Source organism: Oryctolagus cuniculus, chromosome 1, assembly GCF_051225735.1.
Source record: "Oryctolagus cuniculus isolate XC-2025 breed Fujian yellow rabbit chromosome 1, ASM5122573v1, whole genome shotgun sequence".
NCBI classification, from domain to species: domain Eukaryota; kingdom Metazoa; phylum Chordata; class Mammalia; order Lagomorpha; family Leporidae; genus Oryctolagus; species Oryctolagus cuniculus.
In genome coordinates, this window is record NC_142867.1 from 104321690 (window position 1) to 104337310 (window position 15621).

General features: G+C 44.6%; 1 protein-coding gene across 3 annotated transcripts; it reads left to right on the forward strand.

The window, feature by feature from the left end:
- Positions 1-1633: 1633 nt before the first annotated feature.
- Positions 1634-10615, forward strand: PTS (6-pyruvoyltetrahydropterin synthase). 3 transcript variants are annotated; one of them, XM_070078329.2, is made up of 7 exons: positions 1644-1878; positions 4542-4621; positions 5317-5346; positions 6017-6039; positions 6416-6472; positions 8640-8710; positions 8894-10615. In XM_070078329.2, the coding sequence occupies exons 1-7, from the start codon at positions 1796-1798 to the stop codon at positions 9015-9017; spliced, it is 468 nt and encodes a 155-aa protein (XP_069934430.2). In that variant the 5' UTR covers positions 1644-1795; the 3' UTR covers positions 9018-10615. The 3 variants fall into 3 exon arrangements, with proteins under 3 accessions (XP_008259579.3, XP_069934430.2, XP_089190231.1); XM_008261357.5 differs by lacking the exon at positions 5317-5346 and having other exon boundaries at positions 1634-1878; XM_089334105.1 differs by lacking the exons at positions 5317-5346; positions 6017-6039 and having other exon boundaries at positions 1687-1878.
- Positions 10616-15621: the final 5006 nt, after the last annotated feature.

Here is a 15621-nt window from a genome sequence, read left to right on the forward strand (position 1 = left end):
CGTTTATCTGGGCCTGTGTTTTCTTATCTATTAAGTGAGAGGAATGAAGCAGTATCTATCTCAACAATCTATAAAAGTTTATAACTCTATTTATTTATTTGAAAGGCAGGCTTACAGAGGGAGAGAGGCAGAGACAGAGAGAGAGATCTTCCAACTGCTGGTTCACTCCTGAAATGGCCACAATGGCCACAGCTGGGCCATATCGAAACCAGGAGCTTTATCCAGTTCTCCCACGTGGGTGCAGGGGCCCAAGGACTTGGACCATCTTCTGCTGATTTCCCAGGCATATTAGCAAGGAGCTGGATCAGAAGTGGAGCAGCCGGGACTTGAACTGGTGCCTATATGGAATACCAGTGCTGCAGGCCATGGATTAACCTGAACCATAGTGCTGGCCCCAGGTTTATAATTGTTTAAAGGTCTTTTTAAAAATAACCCAATGAGGGACATGAGACAAATACCTGAAAATGTTTGTCTACATGACATTAATAATTTAATGCACAACAAACAATATGAGGGTACTTTAAAAAGTTTGTGGAAAAATAGAATTAAAAGATAATTGGTAGAAAAAATTTTAAAATTCATGCTTTTTTTTCATTTTCATAATCTCCATTTTCTATTAACTTTTGAAGACCCTGTGTGTGTAGCTAGAGATAGGAAACAATTCAGAGAAATCACCAGTGAATTCTGTCTTGGCCCTGCCTTCTGCAAAGTTCTTGAAGAAGATAAGCAAACAATAGTCCTCCTAGCATTCCGTGCTTTGAGATCAGAGCCATTTAGATGTAGTCCCCACTTCACTCATACAACACTTACTAGCTTTGTGCTCGCTCCTTTATCTCAGAAGGCTGGCTTCTATTAAGAGTCGCTATAAAGTTCCCAGATGGACATGTGCTGGCAAGGTAGCCCCCATATCTCTCACTTTCCAGTCCTTATATTTCTACCACTCCCATGATTTTATTTTCCATTCCTTAATGCACAAGAAACGACTTATCCTGCTCTTCATTTGATTTTTTTTTTTGTCATGGACAATGCCAAGTTCTCCTCCCCAGGGCCTGCTGCAGTGCCAGCCACATGGTAGGTGTGTAATAAATACTTAATCAAAGAATGAATGGAAGCAAGAGGGGACACGTTGTGAACCTTCTTCGTGAGTAGATGTGAGGAAACGGGATCTTCTCCTTCCAGGGTGTCTTCACTGGCCAGAGAGATGCTTACACGTGTTGATGGTTGCGTGTTCACACTATACCAACCCATAGGGATACCTGGGGTCCATGCACACTGGGGGGTGGTGAGGACGGCTTTAGGAGTCCCCTTAGTTGGACTCAGTACCAGTCCAACGAGAGGGAACGCCACGTGGTCCTACGGGCGCTCTCAAATTCCTGCCCCTTTTATGCTGTAAGTAGACGGTGGTCCTAGGATGCACCTGGTAAGAGCAGGCAGCGTCCGGAGTCTTCCATTTTAACTGAGCCAAGGCTTTCCAGGAGCGGGAGAGGAAGTTCAACGAGGTCACTCGAGGACCCACCGCGTACCCACGGCGGCCCTAACCGCATGGCGTGGTCTCAGGACGCCAAGTCCCCACCCACGCTGTCTGCGCGCTCCAAGGTTTGCCTAACTCATCGAACTCCCGCTACTCGGAGAGAGCGAGCGCGCGCGCGAGGGACGCGGCCAGGCGGGCGGAGAACTCCCCAGGCCGGGATTGGCTGCAGCCCAAACCGGGGCGCGCTTCCGGGGACAGCACGAGCCCGCACTGCGCAGCCGCAGAGGGAAGCGGCGCCGGCTGAGGGCGTGGGCCTGGAAGACCATGAGCACGGCGGGCTCGGGCGGTCGCCGCTGGGCGCGGGTGTCCCGCTTGGTCTCCTTCAGCGCGAGCCACCGGCTGCACAGGTGGGGAGGGCCCCACAGGTGGCCAGAGGCGGGCACTGGTCCCGCCGGAGAGCGTTCTGGGGGCGGGGCCGGGAGGCGTGCCTACGTGCGCGCGCCCGAGGCCTTGCGTGGGGCCGCGCCGACCGCGGGGTGGTGGCTCAGTGACGTGGCCCGGCGCTAGAGCAGACCGAGGGGTCTGCTGGGTAACCGGGCATGCTGACTAGGGGGGCGCCCTGGGTTCTGGAGGCGGGGGCTTTAGTGCCTCTCTCAGAGGGCGGCTGTGAAGTTCAGCGAGTTAACCTCGCCCAGATCACCCTGTACCTGACAAGTTGGCCAAAATATGTCATGAGCACAGCTACTGTGCGTCGAGGAGAATTAATTACACGGCATTTATTACACGGCATTAATTACACGGATTTAATATGAGCTTATATATTCAGTTTCCTAAACCTGCAGCGCAGTTGAGATTTGAACCCTAGGCAAGTTTGATTTTATTTTCATTTTGTTTGAAACACACACACAGCGCGAGCAAGGGAGCCCCTTCCATCCGCTGGTTCACTCCTCAAATGTCTGCAACAGCCAGGGCTGAGCCAGGCCAGAGCCAGGAGCCAGGCCCTCCACCCCTGGACCCAACGTTCCTGTGGGGACCTAAGGACTTGCATCACCTGCTGCCTCCAGAGCGTGCATTAGCAGGAAGCTGAATGGAAAGCAGAGGAGTCACGGGATGTGTCCCCCCCCCCCCCCTTACTTAAGAGTTGAGGAGAGTTTTAGTGCTCACTAGCAAGCTCCACTTTCAGCCCCCATTTTTCTTGTCTGAGAAATGAGGATAATTATTTCTGTCATTTCTTTTTTAAAAGATTTATTTGAAAGGTAGAGTTACAGAGAGCAAGAGAGCGAGCACCTCCATGGGCTGGTTCCCTCCCCAAATGGCCTCAACAGCTGGAGCTAGGCCAATCCGAAGTCAGGAGCCAGGAGCTGAAAGCTTCTTCCGGTCTCCCATGTGGGTGCAGGCCCAAGCACTTGAGCCATCTTGCTGCTTTCCCAGGCGCATTAGTAGGGAACTGGACCGGAAGTGGAGCTGTCTGGTTGGGATGCCAGCACTGTAGGTGGCAGCTTTACCCTATTCACCACAGCACTGGCCTCTTCCGTCATATTTCTGTAACAGGAGTCATCCATTCACTCCCTGGACAAGGGTTTGTTTCATGCTTGTGAACCCTTGTGCTAGGTAACAGGAATGCTAGTGTGATCCACACAGCTTGTCACTGCCCCTGTTTGGAGTTTGCATTCTGACCCATTTTGTGGGGAGTACAGTGAGAGGATTTTGTGCTAAAGCTTTGTGAACTGTAGCACTCTATGAAAAGTAGGAGGAGGTAGGAATAATAAAGTTTATCTCTAAATGAAAGAGGGGAAGCTCAAACATGACAGAGTGGTCAGGCCCCATAGAACACATGAAGCTCACTGGGTGATAGGTACGAGTCCATTCAGTAGGGAGCAGGGATTTGGGGCAGTGGTTAAGCCACCACTTGGGATGCCCACATCCATTTTGAGGTGCCTTGTTCAAGCCGAGACTCTACTCCTGATTCCAGCTTCCTGCTAATGCATACCCTGGGAGGCAACAGGTGATGGCTCAAGTACTTGGGGAGGTAACTGTGAATGGGAGATCTGTTTTTGTCTCTCTCTGTCTCTTTGCCTTTCAAATAAATACAACAAATAGCAAAAAATGTTTTAAATTCACTCAGGAAATCGTTTTCTCTCTGGAACAACAGCTAAATGTTGTGTTTTTTTTTTTTTTTTTTTTTTTTGACAGGCAGAGTGGACAGTGAGAGAGAGAGACAGAGAGAAAGGTCTTCCTTTGCCGTTGGTTCACCCTCCAATGGCCGCCGCGGCTGGCGCGCTGCGGCCGGCGCACCGTGCTGATCCGATGGCAGGAGCCAGGAGCCAGGTGCTTTTCCTGGTCTCCCATGGGGTGCAGGGCCCAAGCACCTGGGCCATCCTCCACTGCACTCCCGGGCCACAGCAGAGAGCTGGCCTGGAAGAGGGGCAGCCGGGACAGAATCCGGTGCCCCAACCGGGACTAGAACCCGGTGTGCCGGCGCCGCAAGGCGGAGGATTAGCCTAGTGAGCCGCGGCACCGGCTAAATGTTGTGTTTTAAAAATTTCACTTAATTTGAAATCCTCAATGGAGTGATGAAATTTTCAGTAGGCAATAGTTGTAACATAGTAGAGAGAGATCATTAAAGAGGAGATTTTGCTCCTGTAATTTTTTTTCCAAGAGAAATGAGAGTTTTTGGCTTGAAGACAAAATCTTGTATTTATCATTAGGTGCTTTTGTTTCCTTCTGCACCTGCCTTTTACATAGTAGGTACTCAGTGTTAACTGAAATGCAACAAGGCGAACCATGTGTAGATCAGCTGTAGGAATTTGCTGTGGGAAAGGGGGGTTGAATTGAAGATTTGCTCATACTAATTCGTACAGTGCAGTAGTCTAATTAGGGAGCATACGCTGGTTCGTGACATATAGCTGGGGAATGAAATCAAAATGATTTATGACTCCCCACTTGGTGAGCTAAAGCAATAAATTGAAAAACTTTTCTAAAGACTAGAGCAGATGATAAATACAGGGAACAGAGAAGGGAACTGCGGGACTGAATGTGTCATTTTTTTTTTTTTTTTTTTTTTGGTCAGCAACTCTCTGAGTAATGAAGAAAACTTGAAACTGTTTGGGAAATGCAACAATCCCAACGGCCATGGACACAATTACAAAGGTGAGCAAAAGGCTGATGAAAGTGTAGCCCTTCAGTAAGAGCAAAAGGTGTTCGCAGATCCGGGCGGGGTGAGTACAGCGGAGTGAGAATGCTTGGAGCCTTCACAGTGAAGGATCTGTGGCCTTGGTGGGCTGTGTCCAGCACAATGAATGGTATAAAGACTTCTTTCCCTGGGCGTAGAGTGTGTATTAAAAAATGTTTTTTGACCGTGTGTTTTCTTCTGATTAGGTATGGCTGAAGCTAATATTACAATTAGATTATGTTCTTTGAGTAAATATTGACTGACAAAAGGGAATATTTCCAAGAAATGTACTGTGTGGCAGAAAAGTGGTTGGATCAGAAACTTTGCCAGTGTTCCAAGGAAGTAATTTGTGTAGGGATTTAAAAAAAAAAAAGTTTTTTTGAGATATAGTGGATGCTGCAACTAGCAGCCGTGGGAGCCACAGAGTGTAACAGTGTGGGTGTGCTGACAGAACCAGACCAGACAGGATGTCAGAGGATCAGGGTATCTGGCTTGGTTCCTGATCCTTCCTTTATCTGTAATACCGTTCAATCTCAGTGCACTCACTTACCATGCAGTACCTGATGGTGTCTGTGTAGAGCTGAAAAAAATCATTTGTAAAACTTGCTAGTTTGTAAAGCTCTGGTCATCAGAATTTTTCAAATAGTTCATAGAAGTGCTTGTTAATTTACAGAGCGTTACAGTGAACTGTGTATATGTTCATGTGAGTAAGGAGATGAGTTTAAGGCCTAACAGTAGGTTTTGCTTTCTCAGAAAGTATGGCCCAACCCCTCTTATTGTCCCGCGTCTCTGGGCGTGGCTGTCTGGCTGGCCTCTCTGCCTTCCTGCCCACCTGCTACACTATGTATGGCTACTCCTAACTGCACGCTGTGCTCCATGTGGCTTCTGGCCTGCTCTCTGGCTGGACCCAGCTTAGGCTTCTAAACTCCTCTCTTCCCTTAACCGAAGCCCTCCCTTTCCTGTGTATTTCTCACACTGAATAAATGCTAAAAACTTAAAAAGAAAACGAAAAGGAAGTGCGGCCCAGAACTGGACTAGTTCGGTGCATAGCTTGTCTGCGCTGCGTGTTTTCTACGTTCCTCGTCCGAGCTCCAGAAGCATCCCTGTCCTCCCTGGCGCCTCCACAGCATGAGCAGAATTTATGCCCTTCTTGACCTTGGCCAGTTTCCTCTGATTAGCTAAGCACCTACTAAGCTCTTCTGTCTTGGTTGAGTTTTGTTTTGGTTGATGAAAAGTTTTTAACTAAAAGAAAATGTAAGTCTTGCTTTGGGGTGGGGGGCAAGGATCTAATTCTTTATGTTGCTGACTGTGCTGTGATGTTAATCTGTTGAAAGTCATGCTGGTTTTTCGGTGTTTTGTTTTCTCTTCCGTAGTTGTGGTGACAGTACATGGAGAGGTACGTGCTGAAAATATTTGTGTGGTGTGTGCGTATTGCTGGGCCCTCTTTCAGCCAACGCGGTGGATTCTCTATTGAGAACTAATCTTCCAATCAGTATTGCTTCATTGTTGGCCTTTGTGCGTGGTGAGCTGCTTCCATTCCAGGCCCTCCTCTCCCCAGTGCTGTCTTCTGTGTGCTGATCGTGACGGGTAGAAGAGCTGTCTGATGAACAGGGTGCCTGAAGTACGTGGTGCTTCTGTGCTGAGATGGTTTCTCTTGGGACCAAGGCCACTGTGGGCACAGCCTCTGCATATTGCACAGCCTGTAATGATTTGCCGGGAGTTTAAATATGGAGAGCCTTTTAAAGTAACATTCACCTCGTTTTATTCTTCAGATTGATCCCGTTACGGGAATGGTTATGAATCTGACTGAACTCAAGAAATACATGGAGGTAATGCCATCCTAAGTACTTACTAAGTGCCATCCCTGAAGTAGTGTTTGGGGGCCCCCTTTTCACCTCCCCAGCCAGTTCAGTTGTCTTTTGAGGTTCCATGACCTCATGTGTAGACTTGAGTGTGGGAACTGGGGAGTAGCTGGAGGAACTATTCTCGTGGGCTCCTAGCATGGTTGGGTGACTTACTGGAGGTGATTCACAGTTAAGTCAGAGTAATGTGCTTGCCCTGTGTTCCTTGTTGGAATATCCAGATTTCCTCCATTTGACAAATTCTACCCGTCTTTTAAGACCTAACCTTCTCTTTGAAGCTTTCTGTTCCTTATCTAAATATTCCTTGTGTCTTTGTCATAGATTTTAACACCCCCCTCCCCTTTTCATTCACTCTGGCTTTATTTTAATATCACAGGAGCAGTTTATCACCGAGAAAACATGTAGAAAAGTGCTCAGTAAAGAACTCACCAATTGTGTTGTTGTAGAATTCTTGCAAAATGAGACTTTAGAGATTATCTGCACCAGCTTCTTCATTCCATAGATTGAGATTGAGAAATGAGAACAATTAACTGACTTGCCCCAGGATGTCTGCAGTAGATTTCTTTCCTTTTAGGTCTTTTTTTTTCTTTTGAAAGGCAGAGAGACAGAGACTGACAGAAATCTTCCATCTGATAATTTACTCCTTAAATGGTACAATAGCCAAGGCTTGGCAAGGTTGAAGCCACGAGCCTGGAACTCATTTTGGGTCTCCTACCTGGATGGCAAAACCCCAAGTACTTTGAGCCATCACCTGCCTCCCAAGATGCTCGTTACTAAGAAGCTGAATAGGAAGCAGAGCCAGGACTTGAACCCAGGCACTCTAATGTTGTTCCATAAAAATGATTTTATTAATAATCATTACTTCTTTCATATTACCTATCCATATATTCAACTTGCCTACTTTGTATCAGTTTCTGAGCAAAGTACTAGGAACGCAAAGGTGAATTAGAGGTAGCCCCTAGAGCCTGTACATTACTTTTTCTAGGAGGTAAAGGATAGTAAGTGTTCATTAACTGTTAGCTGAATAAATGGGCAAGGGAATGAGTGAACACAATTCTTTAGGAAAGTTATGAAGACAGGATTTTTTTGTTTCTTGGGGACATAGAATTTGTATATACAAAGTGTTGTATATGCAGGGTGACAATATGAGAGGTCTCAACAAACATGTGATTGAATGCAGAGGAGGGATTCTCTGCTTTTCCCCACTTTTATTGGCCTGAGGACACCACACACCATCCTCAGTAAAAGTGGCTCACCATGGCGGCCAGAAGGAGGGTAGAAAGGGCCCTGTGGAAGAGGCTCCAGTGGAAGAGTTGGGACTGGAGCTGAAGAGATTTGCTCAATACCCATGTGGAATGTCCTTCATTTGATCTATTTTAGAAACTGTTTGATCTAGGGCTTGCTTTTTTTTTTTTTTAATGATTCTAGTTTTGCTGAAGAAATTCCTACTACTATCATTGTTAACATACCTTTCTTGAAACCATATCACAAGGAAAGCTAGATTGCTTCACAAATGCTTAGACTCTAGGATAGCTGAAAGTAAAAACCTAGAAACAATATGGCAGTTACAGTCTGCTCGGGACAAGGGAAGCATTGTCAGTGTAACTAAGCATTAAGAAGTAGTGGTCTTTCCATATGTATATTGATTCTTCTAAGAGCCCCAAGATCATTCTTAAGTCATTCTTCTAGCAGACATTTAGAGGTCGTTCTGGAGTATAGTAGTAGTTGTGGATCAGCTCCATACAAGTGACGCTCTTTGGATCTTTGTCCATTGTCCCGTAAGGGAGACTGTTATGGAAAAGTGTTCCTGGTAACTTTTTGGACAGAATTCAGGAAGTGTTCAACTGATTCCGAAGTACGATGTCTTATAAGAAAGAACCAGGAGTGCTCCTCTACTCTTGGGTGTCTCACCTCTTTCAATTCAGTGGCGAGGATGACTAATCATTACAGAGAGCTGGGCTTGTCTTTATCTGATAACTGTAAACTTTCTAAGATGGCTTTGTAAGTCACGGGTATGATATTTAACAAGTGTTGAGTTGGTAGTGAAATGACAGAGTGAGGTTTAGAAGCGTGGGTGGAACACCTGGGGATTTGGGTCCAAAAGAGACTCAGTGATTTTCCCCTCTGTCCCTAGGAGGCGATTCTGAAGCCCCTGGACCATAAGAATCTGGACCTGGATGTGCCGTACTTCACAGGTGTTGTGAGGTGGGTGTCACGGACCTGCCTTACATGGAGAGAGAGAAGAATTGACTTTGAACGTTTCATTGATTGCTATGTGGTTTCTGAAGTTTTTGTTTAATGCTCTCTTTCAAAACTAGAATTTCTGTTCTCTGTAAATTTTGTTTATTTGCATTTTGAATTTCTATCTTTTTTTTTCTTTTCCTACAGCACAACAGAAAATGTAGCTGTTTATATCTGGGAAAACCTCCAGAAACTTCTTCCCGTGGGAGTTCTTTATAAAGTGAAAGTGTACGAAACTGACAATAACATTGTTGTCTATAAAGGAGAGTAGCTCTGAGGGAGTAGCTCCGTAGAAAGACGAATTTCTTTCCGTATTTGAACAAGACCGTAATCCCTTGGAATATTAAGCAGTTGTCACATAATTGTTGCACTTCCAGACAGTGTCCTGGGGTTCCTGATTTGTTGAAATCCTTGTTAGAGCTGTTTTAAAACCAAACTTGTAGTGTATCCTAAATATAACCTAATAAGTCCTTTATCTGTAAATTAAAAATCACTTCATTTTTAGAGAAATATTTAAGGTGGAATTATTAGAAAGTAAAAGGAATCTATTTCTGTTGTTTTTTCCATTATCTCATTTTTAGTATCATCTTTTCTTGGTATCATAGAAATGATAAAAATGTTATAAGATTCACCTAACAGCAGGTGAATCCTATAAAATATAAAATTCTGGGGCTGGCATTGTGGTGGTGCAGGTTAAGCCTCTGTCTTCTGCGATACCGGCATCCCGTATGGGCAGTGGTTCTAGTCCCAGCTGCTCCACTTCTGACCCTGCTACCTGCTAATGGCCTGGGAAAAGCAGTGGAAGATGGCCCAAGTGCTTGGGCCCCTGTACCTATATGGGAGACCCAAGAAAAGCTCTGGGCTCCTGACTTTGGCCTGGCCCTACCCCTGGCCGTTACAACCATTTAGGGAGTGAACCAGTGGATGGAAAATCTATTTCTCTCTGTCTCTCTTCCTTTCTCTGTAACTCAGCCTTTCAAATAAATAAAAAACAAATCTTGAAAAAAAAAATACACAGATGACCACACAAGTCTGGAGACAGTCTATAGACTTTATTTTTTAATAAACACTGTTTATTTTAGGCTTTTATTTATTTATTTTATGTATTGGAAAGGCAGAGCAACCTAGAGAGAGAGAGAGAGAGTGTGTGTGACCAAGTGCATCTGGTGGTTCACTCCCAAGTGCTTGCAATGCCTGGGGCTGGGCCACACCAAAGCCAGGAGTCAGGCACTCCATCCAGGTTTCCCATGTGAGTGGCAGGGACCTAAGTACTTGAGAGGTTCCCTGCTGCCTCCCAGAATATGCATTAGCAGAAAGCCGAATTGGAAGCAGAGAGGGACTCGAATCCTGTCACTCTGATAAGAGATGTGAGTATCCCAAGCAGTGGCTCTATGGCTGCTGTGTCACAATGCCCAACCCAAAATATTTAATAGATTGCATTCCCTTGATTGGGCCTTCTAGAGTGTGCAAAAGGCACACGTTCATTCAGTGAAAATTAGGCATAGACGTCATCTGAGCCCGTGCGTTGCAGATAGGTGGACAAAGATTGTTGGAGATGCTGCTTTAGTGCCCATAGTTCATTGCAGTTTGCACAACTTGCTGAGCTATGATTTCTGGTGGGGAAAACACATTGAACTCATCCTGGAATATCGGTAAACTACTTGTATACATTTGTCTGGATTTCCAGACCTTAGGGCTACTTGAATGATTTTAGCTCAGAAGAACACAGAGTCATCACGTATTTTGTGCTTGTTAAAGTAGTGAAAATGACATTGATCTACCACTGCAAAGCATTTCTTATGTACAGTTTTTCCTAATTGATTCATTTTGTTCCTGATTATTAAACTTACCTGTATGAGCTGAGCTGTATTCTTAGCATTCATCTCTGGTATCTTTTTTCTTCATGAGTAAATCTACAAGGATATACTTGCTTGCTTTGCACAAAGAACTGTTTTCTCTGTGTGCTCATTTGTATTCTAAACCTCTTAAATACAGGTTTTTATTCTCTCCACATAGCCACTGGTACACATGAGTTCTCAAAATGTTGTTGCCTGAAAATAATAAAAGGACTTAAAAATGGTGAATAATATTGTAGAGAAATTTATGAGGGAATAGATAGACTTTTATTTTGAAGAATTAGTAGCTACAGGAACTTCATTATATATTTTGACTGTAATCCAAGGCCCATATAATCAAATTCGAGTGTGTTTTAGTTATCCACCACAATTTTTATGTGATTTATGTAGATTATTTGGTATTGATTACTTGAAAGACAAGATTGCTGTTATTAAGGCATGTGATGTTTTAATTCCAACAAATAGCATGCAAGGTAGGTATTGTTCCCATTTGACACATGAGAAAATTAAAATTGAGAGTTTAAGCTGTTTGTTAAAGATCACTCAGCAAATAAATTACAAATGGGGTATTGAGCAGTCAGGGGTTTTGAATCCAATGTATGTATATACATACATTGAATAGAATATGGGTGATCTTCTTCTCTCCCTAGAGTCTATTATACTGTATCAAGCTATATTATAATTATCACTTTAACATTATTTTTTTCTACACTGAATTCCTCCTGGGCAAGGTCTTTATTCTAAACAGAATAGCTGGTAAATGGCACTCAATATTGTTTTGTTAAATAAATGAATGGTATATCGGCAAAAACTGATGAAATTATATAGTGCTTTTTTTATACACATACATAAAATGGGCACCTGTAAATATTTCTAGACTTGAATAATCTGAAGGTTTTGAGGCTTGAATTCTAGTCCCCATGCTATTACTCTTTAATTGGTTTATTCATCTCTTCTCTTCAGTTTCTTTACCTCTAAAATGAACCCTTTGACTCGGTGCTTTCTGAAGTTCCTTCTAGCTCTTTTATATCCAGATGGTTTTAAATACTAATGAACAAATATTATTTTAGGAAAGGGAAAAAATCATTGTGGGGAGCTGTTGAAGTTTTGTTTGTTTTGAAAGATGACCAGCTGGACAGAGGGAAGCAAGAAACCAATTGCAAAGCTATTGCAAGAATTTCAACCTGATGTCATGAGTGTCTGGACCATGGTGGAGACAGTGGGGGTGCACAGTGCCTGCCGTGTGTCAGGCATTTGGCTGAAGACTCTGTCCTCATAACCACTGTACAGTTTATCCTCATAATCACTGTGTTATGTCCTGACATAGTGGCTTTTTTTTTTTTGAGATTTTCTTTTATTTATTTGAGAGGTAGAGTTACACAGAGAGAGGAGAGGCAGAGAGAGAGAAAGGTCTTCCATCCGTGGGTTCACTCCCCAAATGGCCACAATGGCCGGAACTGCACCAATCCAAAGTCAGGAGCCAGGTGCTTCTTCCCAGTGTCTCATGTGGGTGCAGGGGCCCAAGGAGTTGGGTCATCTTCTACTGCCTTTCCAGGCCACAGCTGAGAGCTGGACTGGAAGAGGAGCAGGCAGGACTAGAACCGGTGTCTATATGGGATGCCAGCGCCGCAGGTGGAGGATTAACCTACAGCACCAGCCCTGACATAGTGGCTTAAAATGGCATGCAGAATGGGCTTTTGGTGCAACAGTTAAGCTGCCACTTGGTAGGCCCACGTGCCTGGGTTCAAATCCCACTTCTGCTTCTAATCCACCTTCCTGTTTATGTGTACTCTGTGAGGCCATAGGTGATGGCCCAAGAACATGGGTCCCTGCCACTCATGTGGGCGACCCAGATGGAGTTCTAGGCTCCTGATTTTGGCCTGCCCCAGCCCTCGCTGTTTGAACATTTGGATAGTGAATCAGTAGACGGAAAGTCTCTGTTTGTCTCTCTTCCTTTCAAATAAAAGGAAGATAACTGTATAATTTTTTTATACAGCACACATTTATTATGTTTTTGTGGGCCAGCTGGAGTTATGGCTCAGCACTGCGCTCTCCTCCAGGCTTGACCAGGAAGGATCCTCCTGTCACACGTGGTTGTTGGCAGGCTTCAGTTATGGGTGGTTAGACTGAGACCTCTGTTCCTCCCTTCTGCTGCTTGCCATGTAGGCTTCCCCTGGATCATCAGAGAGAGCCGGTAAGGGCAAGGCAGAGTGCCAGCGATCTCAAAGTCACGGTCCTTTGTCACGAACCTGCTTGTCTACATTTCATTCCTTGGAAGCCATCAGCAGGTCTAGCCCATGTAAGTGGAGAGGACTGCAGGTGCACTACTCGTGTGCAGCGTGTGATGTGGAGATGGCAGGAGGGGAGGCTGGGGAAGGTGCCAGGGAAGTGAGGCAGGTATCATTTTTGCAGTGGTGCAGTATCAGAGCAGCAGTGATTGTTACAGAGGGGAGCTGTGGGGTTTATGGATAGAGCAATACAAAAACCTTAGAAGCACAAGTCTTGCAATTAAAACTAACTCTAAGCTGGGAAGTTAAGAAAAATCATACCTCGTGAATGTAATGGCCAGAGCTCAGGTTTCATTTGTATTGTGTTAATTGGTGTAATAACCACTAATGGATTATAAAAATGGCCAGAATACTGTGACCCAGTTGTATACATATGGCCACCAGTGCACCCTGGACCAATGGTGCATGATCCATTTGGCTTTGCAAGCTCCAAACTTGTACATTCCTACTTGACCTGAAATTCTCCTAAAGACAGGAAACAGATTGTGCTCGTTTTGCTTTTGTTATGTCTGGGATATTTCTGGCCTCCCTTGCATACAGAAAAATCATTGTTAGTTTCACACAATTTAACTTTATAGCAAGATTCTGCTGCAAGACACTTTTGGAAAGTGTCCCAGGTAAACACTGGTAAAGTCTCTACATACCTGCAGAGAGAACTTCTATTGCCACGGAAGAAAAGTAGAGGAAGGCGGTTCTTGCTCTGGAGGATTTCAGAACAGCCGTCTGCTTTCAAGTGACTCATCAGTTGGTTTGCTTCCTTCAGAAAGCCAACTATCCACTCTCACCAGTGTCCTGAATCATTTATTTTTTTGAAAGGGAAAGGAGGAGAGGTGAAATAGAGAGATTGATGGATTGATTGATTTAGATTCAGAAATGGGTTGGGCTAAAGCTGCGAGCCAGGAGCTCAATCCAGTTCTCTCATGTGAGTGATAGGTACCCAAGCATTTGAAGCCACACCTGCTGCCCCTCAGGGTCTGTATTAGCAGGAAGCTAGAGTTAAGAGCTCCAGTATGGGATGCAGGTGCCTAACTGGCATCTCAACTGCTAGTCCAAGTGCCCACCCCTCCTACAACCTTTGAAACAAAAAAATTAGTGATTTTTTTTAAAAAAAGATTTGATTTATTTATGTGAAATTCAGATTTAGAGAAAGAGAGATCTTCCATCCATTGGTTCATTCCGCAGATGGCTGCAACGACCAGGGCTGGGCCAGGCTGGAGCCAGGAGCTTCATCTGGGTCTCCCACGTGGGTAGCAGGAGCCCAAACCCTTGGGCCGTCTTCTGCTGTTTTTCACAAGCCATTAGCAGGGAACTGGATTGGAAGTAGAGCAGGCGGGACTCAAACTGGGGCCCAAAATGGGATGACAGTGTTGCAGGCAGCCGCTTTACCAGCTATGGCACAACACTGGCCCTGAATTAAAGATTTTTAAAAAGAGAATACTGTTTCTCTCTGTCTCTTTTTTTTTCTTTCTTGCTTTTTTTTTTTTTTTTTTTTAGGTAGTTCCTGGTCAAAGCAATTATGTTCTAGGCTTGTAATGATATTCCTGAGAAATCAGTCCTCAGTACTTCAGCCCAAGTTCACCCACATTTAACCACTTTGTTATTCAGTGAAAATTACCAGGCTAGTAGGATATTAAATATAAGCCAAGTTTTCAAAGCCCTTTCATATCCATCTTTTTTTTTTAAAGATTTATTCATTTATTTGAAAGGCAGAGTTCCAGAGAAGCAGAGGCAGAGAGAGAAAGAGGGCTTCCATCTGCTGGTTCACCCCACAAATGGCCACAATGGCCAGAGCTGTGCTGATCCAAAGCCAGGAGCCAGGAGCTCTTCCTGGTCCCTCAACCCAGGTACAGAGAACCAAGAACCTGAGCCATCTTCTACTGCTTTCCTAGGCCATAGCAGAGACCTGTATCAGAAGTGGAGCAGCTGGGACTCAAACCAGTGCCCAAATGGGATGCTGGCACTGCAGGTGGTGGTTTTACCCGCTATGCCATAATGCTGGCCCCTACATCAGTCTTAATAGATATGAGCACCATGACTGGGAACAACCTGGAGAAATGGAAGTGTTGATGTTGTCTTTTACCTATTAAAATTTTTATTTGGTCGTAGATAGATCCAGAGATGTATGTCTCATGAACATCTCAAACTTAACTTTTCCAACTACAGATTTCTGATTCCTTCAAAACCTGTTCCTCTGCTAGCCTTCTTTAAAAATGCCACCACCATCCATTCATTTAATTTATTTTTAAAATTTATTTATTTGAGAGGTAGAGTTACAAACATAGGGAGAGACTGAGAGAGATCTTCCATCTCTTGGTTCACTCCTCAAATGGCCACAGTGGCCGGAACTGGGCAGATCCAGAGCCAGGAGCTTTCTCCAGGTCTCCCCACATGGGTACAGAGGCCCAAGCACTTGGCCACTGCTTTCCCAGGCCGTTAACAGGGAGCTGAATTGGAAGAGAAGCAGCTGGGACACAAATTGGCGCCCATATGGGATGCTGGTGTTTCAGGCCAAGGCCTAGCCTACTGTGCCACAGGACAGGCCCCCATTCATTTTTTAAAGACAGAAACCTGGGAATTGTTCTTGATTCCCTGACCCTGACCTTATCCTACCCCTTATATTTAATCTATCAGAAAATTTTATTGGGTTTATCTCAAAAAAGTATAATGATTTTTGTCCATCTCTCCATTTCTGATGCTACCATACTAGCCTGAACCACCACTCTTTACAAGA